Source organism: Dermacentor albipictus, chromosome 2 (assembly GCF_038994185.2).
Source record: "Dermacentor albipictus isolate Rhodes 1998 colony chromosome 2, USDA_Dalb.pri_finalv2, whole genome shotgun sequence".
NCBI lineage: Eukaryota > Metazoa > Arthropoda > Arachnida > Ixodida > Ixodidae > Dermacentor > Dermacentor albipictus.
Window position 1 is genome coordinate 2,118,468 of NC_091822.1, and position 13,293 is coordinate 2,131,760.

Sequence of the window (13,293 nt, forward strand, 5' to 3'; positions counted from 1 at the left end):
TGTGCACAATGCCCTTTGGAGCTCCCTAGCCATCGCCATATTAGCCGCTTGACAGCTGTAATTATCCGTGACTCCCCTTAGAAGCATTGCAGAAACTGCAGTGCTTCCCATCTTACTAACGTGCGAGGCCAGAGGGGACGCACATAGCACTGTAGAGAGGAGAGGGAGGAGAAGAGGCAGTTCCCATATAAGAGAGGGGGGGGGGGAGTTGACGTGAGAAGGCAAGGAAACCCCACTACTATATGACAGCGGTTGCGGGGAAACAGGATAAGCTTAAGTTCAAAGTACGGTAGAGTACGTTGCTGCTATTTCTGAAAAATAAACGCCATGTAAATATGTCAAGCAGGCAACTTACGCAGTGCACACAGAAGCAGAGCCGCATTAATTAAAGCACACTGCAGGGTCCAGGAGACACTATGGAAGCGGTCGACCGTCAAATCAACACTTCCGTACCCGCCGCTTTAGCTTTACGGCTCTGGCATTGCTAGAGGTCGTGGATTTGATCCCAATCGCGGAAGCCACATTTCAACGGGGACTAAATAGGAAACTAACATGCAGTTAGATTTTGGGACACGTTAAAAAACATCATGGTGTCAAAATTAATCAGGAGTCTGCCACTGCGGCAGGCCTCAGAATCCGAGTGTGATTTCGGCATGTACAGCCACATAATCCAATTCTAGTTTAATACTTCTGCCACAACGTGATGTGCCATGTGAGGCAATAACAATGCTAAACCCTCTAAGAGGTTATAAAATTTGGCGCACAACAACGCCTCAACCAAACACCTCTCCCTGTGTGTTCTTTGTACTACGCAGACAAACAGCAGTGGTGCACGCAAGGTAACATTTAACATCAACTCACCACTCTCGTATTAGCCTAAATGTTGAAGAAATTAAGCTTTAGCCGTCAACATCACTGCTTATCGTCAACCAAAGTATCCAGCACGGAAAGCTTCGCTTACATCGATTTCCACAGTGTGTGGGATCTGCACAATTTTTTCCATCAAACAAACTCTGCAAAGACTCTATGTGAAGAATACGACACAGCATAGAATAAATAATGCGGCTTGTACCGACCCAGTTGCTGCTTTTGCAAAAGCAGAAAAGTTCACCTGAGGTCAGAAAGGGCTGGCTACCTCTGAGCTCTGGTGGAAACTGCATGCTGCATGTCTCGATGCACCCACAAGCTATTCCTGCAGCACAAAAACACACACAGTCAACAAATGATCAATGCGCACTGTGATGATCAGCATGCTTAGTAGTCATTAAAAGGCATCGTGTTACAAACAAAAACGCATTCCCACTTATTAGTAAAGTTTAGATGCAGTAGTTCCTCATCAGCTTATTATTTTCAAATATACATCACATCATCTCCTTCCTGCCTTGAACAGTGACAGAGGTATGTGGCTAAACTGCAGCCATGTCTGCTTTTGCAAATTCAGTTCAGAAAGTGCCAAATGACAAGTGCGTTAATGGAAGCTGTGCCCACTGGTTCCAAGGAGTTATTTAAACTTCATTTATCAATTAATAACGACATCATACAAAAATTACACATGCACAACATTAGACATTACCTAGTTGCATCTCTAGTTGCAATAAACCAGGAAGATTTTAGACAAGTTACTGAAACTGGTCACTACAAGTCCCATGCTAAGTTTATGAAATTTAAGCATGCTACAATATTCCCATCTTAGACTGTTGATAGCCATAATGTACACCGGGGTACTCAGACAGCTTGACCAAAAACGACTATGACACAGCTATAAATGTTGCAGGGTATTTTATACGCCTGGTATGAAGTTCAATGGAAAGATCACATATTTTTAAAGAAGCTCTAAACCAAATGGGAAAGAAAATTGCAGATCCTTCGCGGGCAACGAGGCGGCCCACGCCACGGCTCGAGGTCTCACACACCGAGCCACCGCTGATTATGTGGCCGCCTCCGCCCCTGAGAGCGGGGCATTGGATCTGCCGCATCGGGACACTACAACAGAAACACAACAAGAAGCACACTGGGCGTGGGGCGATCGCCTAACCACGTTCAGAGACCTCACCCAACACTACAGACTCGAAAGACGCACATTCTGGCCACCGCACGATAAATTGAACAGGAACGAGGCCGTAACGTTACGCTTGCTCCAGACACACACCTACCCTAGCCCCGCTATCTTACAACACTGCTATCCGCGTTTATATTCAACAGACGCGTGTAAAACATGCGGACAGAGAGCAACGCTGCGACACGTGCTCTGGGAGTGTGCCGGCAACAACGGTAATCAAACCAGCTCTGTTGGCGACGCGTCCATAATCGCGGCCGTTGCCAGGGTAGGAGAAGGTTCGAGCTCGCTTCTTTCCGACACTGCCCCGGATGCGGGAGCCGCCGGGAACCTTCTCCGTAGGCGTCGCTGCCACTGGGAGGCAGCTACCAGAAGTTCAGAGCTGGCAGACCAGCTCTGGGCCGTCCGGCAAGCCGAAGATGCCACTCGAGTCCAAGGACTTCGAGCCGTCACCTGAGGCCACCACAGCAAGAACTGCCGGACTATTCTTTATTAAAGTTTCTTCTTCTTCTTCCTTGCCCTATGGGATTCAATGTTATGCGAAGAATCTTCTAAGTAGCTGGTCATATAGCATTATTTGGAGTTCGGCAGAACATAACCGCATAATCAGTGTTGAAGATCATTGTCGACAGGTGGCAACGGGGAAAAGGAGGGAGGGAAGAGAAAAGGCACGAGCAATAAAATAAAACATTTGAGTGGTTTAAACATTCAGCTCAGAGAGCATCATAGCTCACTGAAGGGTACTGTGTATTCTCACCATGCACAATGTTGCCCTGAATGCGGATGTGAGACGGTTCTTTAAGACGCCTCAGATATTTACAGGCACGATAACAAGCAGGAAGTCTAAGGAGGCATCAGTAGGTGCAGCGATGGTGTGGAGGTAGAACACCCGCCTCGCGTGCAAGGCGTCCGTGGTTCGAATCCCGGTGTTGCGCAATTTTCCACCGGATAAAAAAAAATCCGCGTGTTGATAAAATTGCATAAACAGGCCTGGAGTGTGGCCTGATCCCGGTGACCAGAACCGGTAACGCACTCCCTCACCAGAGCAGGATTGGCCACCCTGGGACAGTACTAGGCCACAACCTCCTATACGAACACAACAATCAAACCCCGGCCCTCAGTCCCCAGCAGCTGCGAAGCAACTGACCACGACGGCGGTCAGACCTGTGACGCAGCAGAGGGTGCAAGAATCCCTGGCTCCAGACAGGCCGCCATTGGAATATGAACCTGGCAACGTTTAACGCTAGAACATGATCTAGTGAGGCGAGTCTAGGAGTGTTATTGGAGGAATTAGAGGGCAGTAAATGGGATATAATAGGGCTCAGTGAACCTTGGAGGCCAAAAGAAGCATATACAGTGCTAAAAAGCAGGCACGTCCTGTGCTACCGGGGCTAAGCAGAGAGACGAGAACTAGGAGTCGGATTCCTGATTAATAAGAATATAGCTGGTAACATACAGGAACTCTATAGCATTAACGAGAGGGTGGCAGGTCTAGTTGTGAAACTTAATAGGAGGCACAAAATGAAAGTTGTACAGGTCTACGCCCCTACATCCAGTCATGATGACCAGGAAGTCAAAAGCTTCTATGAAGACGTGGAATCGGCGATGGGTAAAGTCAAAACAAAATACACTATACTGATGGGCGACTTCAATGCCAAGGTAGGCAAGAAGCAGGCTGGAGACAAGGCCGTGAGGGAATATGGCATAGACACTAGGAATAGCAGGGGAGAGTTATTAGTAGAGTTTGCGGAACAGAATAATATGCAGATAATGAATACCTTCTTCCACAAGCAGGATAGCCAAAAGTGGACGTGGAGAAGCCCGAACGGCGAGACTAGAAATGAAATAGACTTCATGCTCTGCGCTAACCCTGGCATCATACAAGATGTGGACGTGCTCAGCAAGGTGCGCTGCAGTGACCATAGGATGGTAAGAACGCGAATTAGCCTAGACCTGAGGAGGGAACGGAAGAAACTGGTACATAAGAAGCCGATCAATGCGTTAGCGGTAAGAGGGAAATAGAGGAATTCCAGATCAAGCTACAGAACAGGTATTCGGCTTTAACTCAGGAAGAGGACCTTAGTGTTGAAGCAATGAATGACAATCTTGTGGGCATCATTAAGGAGTGTGCAATAGAAGTCGGTGGTAACTCTGTTAGACAGGATACCAGTAAGCTATCGCAGGAGACGAAAGATCTGATCAAGAAACACCAATGTATGAAAGCCTCTAACCCTACAGTTAGAAGAGAACTGGCAGAACTTTCAAAGTTAATCAACAAGCGTAAGACAGCTGACATAGGGAACTATAATATGGATAGAATTGAACATGCTCTCAGGAACGGAGGAAGCCTAAAAGCAGTGAAGAAGAAAGTAGGGATTGGCGAGAATCAGATGTTAAGAGACAAAGCCGGCAATATCATTACTGATATGGATGAGGTAGTTCAAGTGGCTGAGGAGTTCTATAAAGATTTATACAGTACCAGTGGCACCCACGACGATAATGGAAGTGAGAATAGTCTAGAGGAATTCGAAATCCCACAGGTAACGTAAAGGAAGCCTTGGGAGCTATGCAAAGAGAAAGGCAGCTGGGGAGGATCAGGTAACAGCAGATTTGTTGAAGGATGGTGGGCAGATTGTTATAGAGAAACTGGCCACCCTGTATACGCAATGCCTCATGACTTCGAGCGTACCGGAATCTTGGAAAAACGGTAACATAATCCCAATCCATAAGAAAGGGGGGACGCCAAAGACTTGAAAAATTATAGACTGATCAGCTCACTGTCCGTTACCTACAAAGTATTTACTAAGGTAATTGCAAATAGAATCAGGAACACCTTAGACTTCTGTCAACCAAAGGACCAGGCAGGATTCCATAAAGGCTACTCAATAATAGACCATATTCACACTATCAATCAGGTGATAGAAAAATGTGCGGAATATAACCAACCCTTATATATAGCTTTCATTGATTACGAGAAAGCGTTTGATTCAGTCGAAACCTCAGAAGTCACGGAGGCATTGCAGAATCAGGGTGTAGATGAGCTGTATGTAAAAATACTGAAAGATATCTATAGCGGCTCCACAGCCACCGTAGTCTCCATTAAGAAAGGAACAAAATCCAAATAAAGAAAGGCGTCAGGCAGGGAGATACGATTTCTCCAATGCTATTCACAGCGTGTTTACAGGAGGTATTCAGAGACCTGGATTGGGAAGAATTAGGGATAAAAGTTAATGGAGAATACCTTGGTAACTTGCGATTCGCTGATGATATTGCCTTGCTTAGTAACTCGGGGGACCAATTGCAATGCATGCTCACTGACCTGGAGAGGCAAAGCAGAAGGGTGGGTCTTAAAATTAATCTGCAGAAAACTAAAGTAATGTTTAACAGCCTCGGAAGAGAAGAGCAATTTACAATAGGCAGTGAGGCACTGGAAATCGTAAGGGAATACATCTACTTAGGGCAGGTAGTGACGGTGGATCCGGATCATGAGCCAGAAATAATCAGAAGAATAAGAATGGGTTGGGGTGCGTTTGGCAGGCATTCTCAAATCATGAACAGCAGGTTGCCACTATCCCTCAAAAGGAAAGTGTATAACAGCTGTGTGTTACCAGTACTCACATATGCGGCAGAAACCTGGAGGCTTACGAAAAGGGTTCTACTCAAATTGAGGACGACGCAACGAGCTATTGAAAGAAGAATGATAGGTGTAACATTAAGGGATAAGAAAAGAGCAGATTGGGTGAGGGAACAAACGCGAGTTAATGATATCTTAGTTGAAATCAAGAAAAAGAAATGGGCATGGACAGGACACGTAATGAGGAGGGAAGATAACTAATGGTCATTAAGAGTTATGGAATGGATTCCAAGGGAAGGGAAGCGTAGCAGAGGGCAGCAGAAAGTTAGGTGGGCGGATGAGATTAAGAAGTTTGCAGGGACAACATTGCCACAATTAGTACATGACCAGGGTAGTTGGAAAAGTATGGAAGAGGCCTTTGCCCTGCAGTGGGCGTAACCAGGCTGATGATGATGATGAACAAGCTAACATGGGAGTTTGTGGAATCCTTTCTAATAAATAAAAAAAAAGGCGACATGGTGTCAGCCAACCATCACTGGGGCTGCTAGATAGTGAATATAACCTCCTGCAAAAATCTGGTATCACAACCCGATAAATTTCAAGTGTCTGAAAAGTTTGCGCACATGTGCGATAAACTAACGGTGGTTTTCCTTTTTTCACTGTTTCATAATAAATTTTAGTAACAGCGCTCGTCTCATCTATTCTTTTCATCTGTCCTTGTTCTTCAATGCTTCTAAGTTATTTCATCATGTTTTACAAGCTCCAAGCTTTTGTGCTTTCAAGAATAAAAAGATGCGAGTGTTTAGGCTATGGCTCGGGTTTTTATTACACATGCGACATTCATTCTGGTGCCAAAATTCCCCCATCATTGCCCTGCCAAGTCTTCTAGCTTCAATGGCACCCGTAGAGTGGCTGTGCAAAAACCGTGGCATCGCCAGGGCCAGCGTCACGAAAACTATTATGCTTCTGACCGATGAGCCATAGGCTTCCTTTCCCAATGCCTTCTAGTTGGGTTTGCAGTTACCTACTTTATTCAGAAAAACGTGGGGCTCTTCAGCTTCAACAAGCAAATCTTTGACGCCACTGACAACGCTTATGAGGAACTAAATGTAGCAGCTGAATATGACTGAAAGGTATCCTATGTGGTGTCCAGAGTGCAGTTTTCTTTAAAAGCTTGTGAAGCAGATGACGGTGACAAGTACTTCAAGCCCAGACACAAGTGAACCGACTGCTGACACCAGCAGAGACCAGACCTCAGCACAAGATGAGGTCAGTGACCCTTCACTTCACAAATACAAACAACCGCAATAATTTCCAGTCACAGGACCGAGCCTCGCCATCACACAGTCATCCTGCCTAAACTGCCTATTCCTACGTTTTCCACAGCACTTCAAAACTGGCAGTCCTTCTGGGATCACTTGAGTGCTACAGTCCACATGAAAACAGTTTTTGCCCATAGAAAAATTTAAATACCTGTTATCATACTTGACTGGCACAGCCAAGAGAGCAATCAAGGGCATTTGACTGACTGAAGAGAATTATAGCTTCGCCATCAAGATTTTGACAGAGCGATTTGGTCCACGTGACTAGCTCATCAATGAGCATGTTGACGACCTTCTCGGCTGGTCACCAGTCAAGTCTTCAGCAGAGGTAGAAAAACTTTGGCTGCTCCATGACAAAGTCCAGTTTTGGGTCTCCACATTGACCTGTTTGGTTGTCTCATCTGATCAATACAATGTAGCCCTCAAACACGTACTGATGAAGCAGCTGCCCAACGACCTTGCAATACTCTATCACTGGAAGTCTAAGGAGGCGTTGCAAGACACATCAAGTGACACGACTCCTAAAGAGAGAGCTCGGCAGGTTACACAAATGTTACATTTTTTTGCACATCCATACCCGAATAAAAGAGGAGGGCTGGCGAGGGTGTGCATCCAAATCTTCACTTCTCCTACCTCAAGACAACGTCCTACCGGACAACCACCACACTTCTGGCCTACTGTCATTTTGCCTCACGGCATGGGATCCGCGACACCATATGCTATATTTTCCGGTGAATAAGACACCTTTATATTTCCCAAAATTTTTGTTGGTGCATCTTATACAATGGCGCAACTCACACATGGAATTTACTGAAGGTGGCAGGTGTTACAAGGCAACACTCAGAGCAAGCGTGCTTGTCAACACATGCAAGCTTGCGTTCTGCATGCCTATGCATGTGCGGAAGGTGCGAAATAGGTTGTACGCATCAAAACGTGGCCCGATTTTGGCCCTTCATTATTTTGCTGATGGTCTGAGATTGTGCATCTCACTTTCCAAACATTTGTTTTGGCTCCTGCCTCACTGAGTAGCCAATGTTCAATTTGCATTCCTGCCTTGTGCTGACCACTGACGAAAGCGTTGCACTGGCCCAGCACAAGAGACAACGAAAGCGCAAGCGAACGTTCACAGAGCGAGATGCTCGCCCAATATTGCCCCTAGCTCACCTTTGATATTGGCTGCTTCTTGTCTTGGGCGGCCAAAATCTCCAACACTTCAGCGGTGCGTAGTGGCTATGCGCATCAGTATCGGGCGTGTACAGCATTTCACAACGAAGATAGGCACGTGTGAGCCCGAAATGCATGAATAGGCGCGACTGATACATTAACTTCTCTGCAAAAATGACTGTACTTAAGGAGGTGCGACTCATACAAGGGTGCAACTTGTGCACCGGCAAATATGATACTCGGATAACAGTGTCTTTTCCACAGCTGTGCACGAGCGTTTAGGAGCATTCTGCTGGCACTCCAAGAATGCCCTGCAGATGTCAGGATCAAATGGAAGTTCATTGCTCAATGAGAAATTTTGTCAAGTGCTTTCTTATAGGTAGCTTTCAGGTGATGTCATAGATGCTCCTTTTCCCTGTGCTAGCACCCATACATGGTGGCCACAATGATGTCAGTGTCAGCCTATTGATTACTCTCAAGATCTACTCACAGGTCATGAACAAAAAGAGCTAGTTGGGCTTAGCAAGAAAGAGCTTCATGAAATCCATGCTGCAACAAACGGGAAAAAAAATATTAGCATCCATATGGCTCACGATTTCACCCGGGAGACTTATTATAGAGAAGGAGTGGTAATTTAACAAGGTGTTCCTGTTTCGCAGATAGAACAACCTTTCCCATTTTCCAATCGTGCTTTCCAAGCCTGCTGTAAGGGGATGAGCATGAGTGAGAGGCCTCGATCTACTCGAAGTGTGAAAACAAATTGTCCTTTCAGTGAAATATTTTTCTTCTTCCGCTGGGCCTAGACACAATAGCAGCCCGGTTCCATTTAATCCCAAACGTGCACAGTGCAAATATGGAGGGTACGCACGACAGTCCCTTCCTTTTCGATTGTGCCATACGCATCGCGAGTGACGCGCATAGACACAAAGGGCAAATTGTAGCTTCACTATTTGATGCTTGTGAAATGCCGCACGCACGTTGAAGTATTTATTTATTTCTTATAGACTACACCAGCTGCAACGGTGGCGCGCATGATTACTCAGAAGCAAGTCAAAGGACGGCGGTCAAACAAGCACCTCGATGATAAAAGGCAAGCGGCAATTGGATCTATCCAACTCAAGTATCTGAGGGCAAAGAGAAACTCTTCTCAAATAGTTTTCTTCAACGTAGCCCAGCAACCAGATCATCACTGAGTATGAGCCATAATGCCCGAGAATAACAATGACAACATACAACAACAAGTAGATGGCGATTCCTCCGGTGGCACATGTAACGCTTGAAAAAAAAAAAAAAGACAGGATTTTTAGTTCGCTCTTCGCTTAATAATTACGTAAGATGTGAACAGCAGCTTGTCCTTCCAAAATGACAGCTGTGTCAGCTAAGTAAACGTCCCTTGCAGCATGCAGGATTAATTAGCACGCAAGAACAGTGCGTCCAACAGAACGACCCCAGTCAACACCGGCTCGGCCACACAAGCGACATAAAAAAAAAAGGAAAACATAATTCAGGGCAGCAGACTTCGTTCTGACGTTCATGACTAGCGTACGAAATGCGTTTACAGAAAAAGCAGCCGTCCATGGTGTTTCCACCGGTAATTCGTTGTTGTGCGACACAACAGCCGATTTTGTGTTTATTACGCTGAGCAATCACAATAAAAAATCACAAACGCGAAGTTAAACCAAACATAGCAGTCTTCATCTCAAAGGCGCATAACGCTGCTGCTACAAAACAAACAAAACTCTTGCACGAATCGCGAGTGCAGTGCGCTCTCTACCGCGAGTAGAAAGCGATAGAAACCATCGCTGATGGAAACAACAAACGCATGGGCCCAATCAAATACTACAATTCGCTCACAGCTCACACAACGCAGTGTCTCACTTGGCACAAGAAATCTCACTTACCAAGGAGGGCAGGAAACTTTCTGCAACACGCCTTGCTGGGCCTGCGACGTACTACAGCATTAAACTACAAGCGTTCCCAGTTTTCCGAAAGCATCTCTTAAAGCACAGCAAGGATTGACACCTATACAAACTTGGATTGATTCAAACGCGACTTCGACTTGTGTGGTACGCAGGCTTGCCAGACGACTTTGACAAAACAGCCAAATAATTGCAAAATGTAGCCCGAAAATAGCTAGACCCATATTTTTTTGTGAGCGATAAGTAGCCAGAAACATAGCCAAAAAATTTCATGATGTTTTGCAAGTGTCATGCAGGTGTCTTTATGGCGTTTTTCACTGGTCAATCAGGAGCGGTCGCCGAAATCCTCGAGCGAGCGCTCATGTTGCACACATCCGAATCGGCCAGCGGAGCGCAAAAGCTATGGCGAAAATCCTAAACCATGCTAGAATTCTTCCACTATGCCATAGAGCATACAGTTTCATATTAGTATAATTCTTAGAGTTTTCTACAAAAATTTTGTAGGAAACTCTATGGTATAACTTGAAGGATATTTGGCGCTGCGATCGTTCAACCCAACGTTGGTATGGTGTCTAGATAGGGGCTTGTCGCCTATCTAGACACCCTAACGTTGGTTCAACCACGACCTACTGAACTACAGACCTGCACAGATCTCCCTCCTCCAGCACGCCTGGTCTAGTTCGCCCCTTTTGCCGCTAGGGAAAGAACGTACGAGCAGAGTGGCGCTAGTCATAACCTGTTCGCTGTCGTCTGCTTCTGCGATCTGTTCAGCGCTTGTCTTGCCATTTCGGCAGGCACAAAGCGCTTGTTTTGGCGGTAAATGAATAAATTCACAAATATACAAAAGAAGACATATTTGCGAATGCTTTGCGTTTGAATAGTGAAACTAGAAGAGGATGAGCGGTGCAAGAAATGTAAACAACGAGCATAAGTGGCCGCTGCAATGCTAGATCAACGGCATAAATTTCCCTTTCCTAGCCTCCTTAAGAGAGTGGAAAAATTGTTTAAAAATATTCATAGGATAATCTAGCTTTCTTTAGTTGGTTACAGACAGCCTAATGTCGTAGATGACATTAGGATTTACTACTGTGTGCCGTAGTGAAAGGAAGATGATCTGGTAAAAGTATAGTAAAAGTATTCACTAGTAAGTCCTCCACCCGATATGTGCAATAGTCTGATCGATTCTGTTTCAAGGGAAGGTGAGCATATCTTGTTTTTAATATCGTTGGATATCTAGCTCAGTAGAAAGCTTGCAAAATATTAAGTGCTTTAAAACGTGCTGCAGTGCAGGCCTTAAAAATCGTGTCACGGAACTCTTTTCAAACTGTAAAGCTAGCTTTTCTGCGTAGTACGGCGGCAGCATAACGGTGGTGCTGAAGATACGCACGCAGTGAAGCTGTGTGCGTAATTCACTTTTTGAACTCGTGACGCATTCACGGACAACTTTTAAGAGTTAAAATGAGTGGTAATCGTTCTGTCGTCGAACATTACGGTGGCTTCAAGTTTCTAAAGAGCGCAGACGCCAATTTTACAACGTGTACAATGAAACTGTTGGTTACGTTGCGAACTCTGCGATCTATAATAATCTCCTTGAAGAAGGCAGTGGGAGTGGCTATTTAACGCTATTTTAGAGAGCAGCGGACTACACGCTTTGACATTTTTTAGGTTCGGGGAGTCAACTTTTGGAGCCAAGTGACCGATCAAAGCCTTGTGACATCTCTGTCACTGTGTTAGCAAAAATCGTCAACTAGAGAAGCAGTTCGTCGCAACACAACAGCTGCCGTACTACTTACAACGCCGCACAACTGCCCACCGCGTAGCAGACGAACAGGTTATAAAAGCGCCACCTACGGCAGTCGGTTGAACGAAAGTGGGCGCAAGCTGCTCCCATAGAAGCCGGATATCTGTGCAGGTCTGGAGTTCCAGTAGGTCGTGGGTTCAACTATTGGCGGCGAGGAGTTACGGAGTCGCCCTCTATCGGAAGCGCCTCGCTGGCGTAGTATGAGGGATCACGTGGCGCGCTCCTCATAGGTTTTGCTGTCAGCGCTCACTGAAAACACCACGCGCGAGCTTTTCCGGACATTTCTGTAAGGGCTTTCGAAACGAGAGAAGTGTTTTACTGTCTAAATAATAATCTTGGGCAAACTGAAAGCACACAATCGTTCACAGCCGCTATCTCTTTACCGAATACGTACTGTGAACGCCACTGCGCGCGGTCGCCGCGATGGAGTCTCCCGAACCGGCTTCTTGCGTGAAAGGTAGGTAAACACTGAGAGCAAACTATGTGAAATACGTTCTTATAGTGTTTGTATAACTAAATGGAGCGTAATAGAATGCAGCCTCAATGCAGCGATCGCGCAGATTCGCAGCGACCGACTGCGCGTCTGCATGCTTGTCCGCGCACTGTTTCGCTTTTTCCGCGCGCGCGTTCTCGCACGGTGCCATGAGCTTTAGGCCGCAGAATACGAGCATTTGACAGTATACAAGCAACCATTGTTGCGTGGGCGCTATCAGAGCTGTTCAAAAAATAATTTCATTGTAGAGACTTCGACGCCTACGGGGACTGTAATGTGCAGTCGCGACGATTCAACCTTTTTTTTCTTCTAAATTCTTTGACCTTTCAATACTATTTCTCGAGTTGCGTCGCACTGTATGTTTATCGGCGTTCTCAGCGTGCAATTTCCCGCTGCTCATTTATTGTAATCTAGTGCATTAATTCATAACACAAACATGACCATATGCCATGCTTTCTTTAAATGTGCTTCTTACCGCTGCCTTTCCACTCCACTGAACTTGCCAGTATTTATAGTGTCGACAAGTTCATAGACCAAGCCGTCATGACATTAGTCGGACAGCGGACTCGGGCGAGCGTCTCAGTGCGCGTTTTCAGAACATCGCAGACCGGGAGCCGTAGCAGAAATCTTCCTCGCGTCTGTGCTTGCTGTATACCCGAGTTGTAGCCGATCACTGTTTGCCGGTTTTATGTTTCGCGAGCCAAGCGTCACACAGCTTCTTGTCCTGCGGCTACGTGTGAATAAGGCTGACACCCGCCTCCGTTACGTGCGTCCGGCCCTGCGGCACCGAGTAGTAGCCTACCATGTTGCGCGCCTTCAAAGGCAGCCACTACCTATTGTAGTGCTTTCAAGCGTTGTAAAGGAGACACTCGAAGCGGGAAAATTTCACCACTAAATGAAAACGCAGCGTACGAGGTAATTTAAACTCGTTTTCAGCTCGCTTCGGCGCGCCCGAAGCAGCCGA

The 13,293-nt window shown here is 46.0% G+C and overlaps 1 protein-coding gene across 2 annotated transcripts in view; it reads right to left on the reverse strand.

The window, feature by feature from the left end:
- LOC135921124 (uncharacterized) overlaps window positions 1-10,180 on the reverse strand; it is a 224,424-nt gene extending 214,244 nt beyond the window's left edge. The window contains exons 1-2 of one of the 2 annotated variants that reach the window (XM_065455444.1): window positions 10,018-10,180; window positions 1,136-1,192 (exon numbers count right to left, since the gene is read on the reverse strand). In XM_065455444.1, the coding sequence (XP_065311516.1) occupies window positions 1,136-1,160 (25 nt within the window). In that variant the 5' untranslated portion in view covers window positions 1,161-1,192; window positions 10,018-10,180. Of the gene's footprint in view, window positions 1-1,111; window positions 1,193-10,017 lie in introns of both variants that reach the window. The other variant, XM_065455443.1, reaches the window with a different exon arrangement.
- Window positions 10,181-13,293: the final 3,113 nt, after the last annotated feature.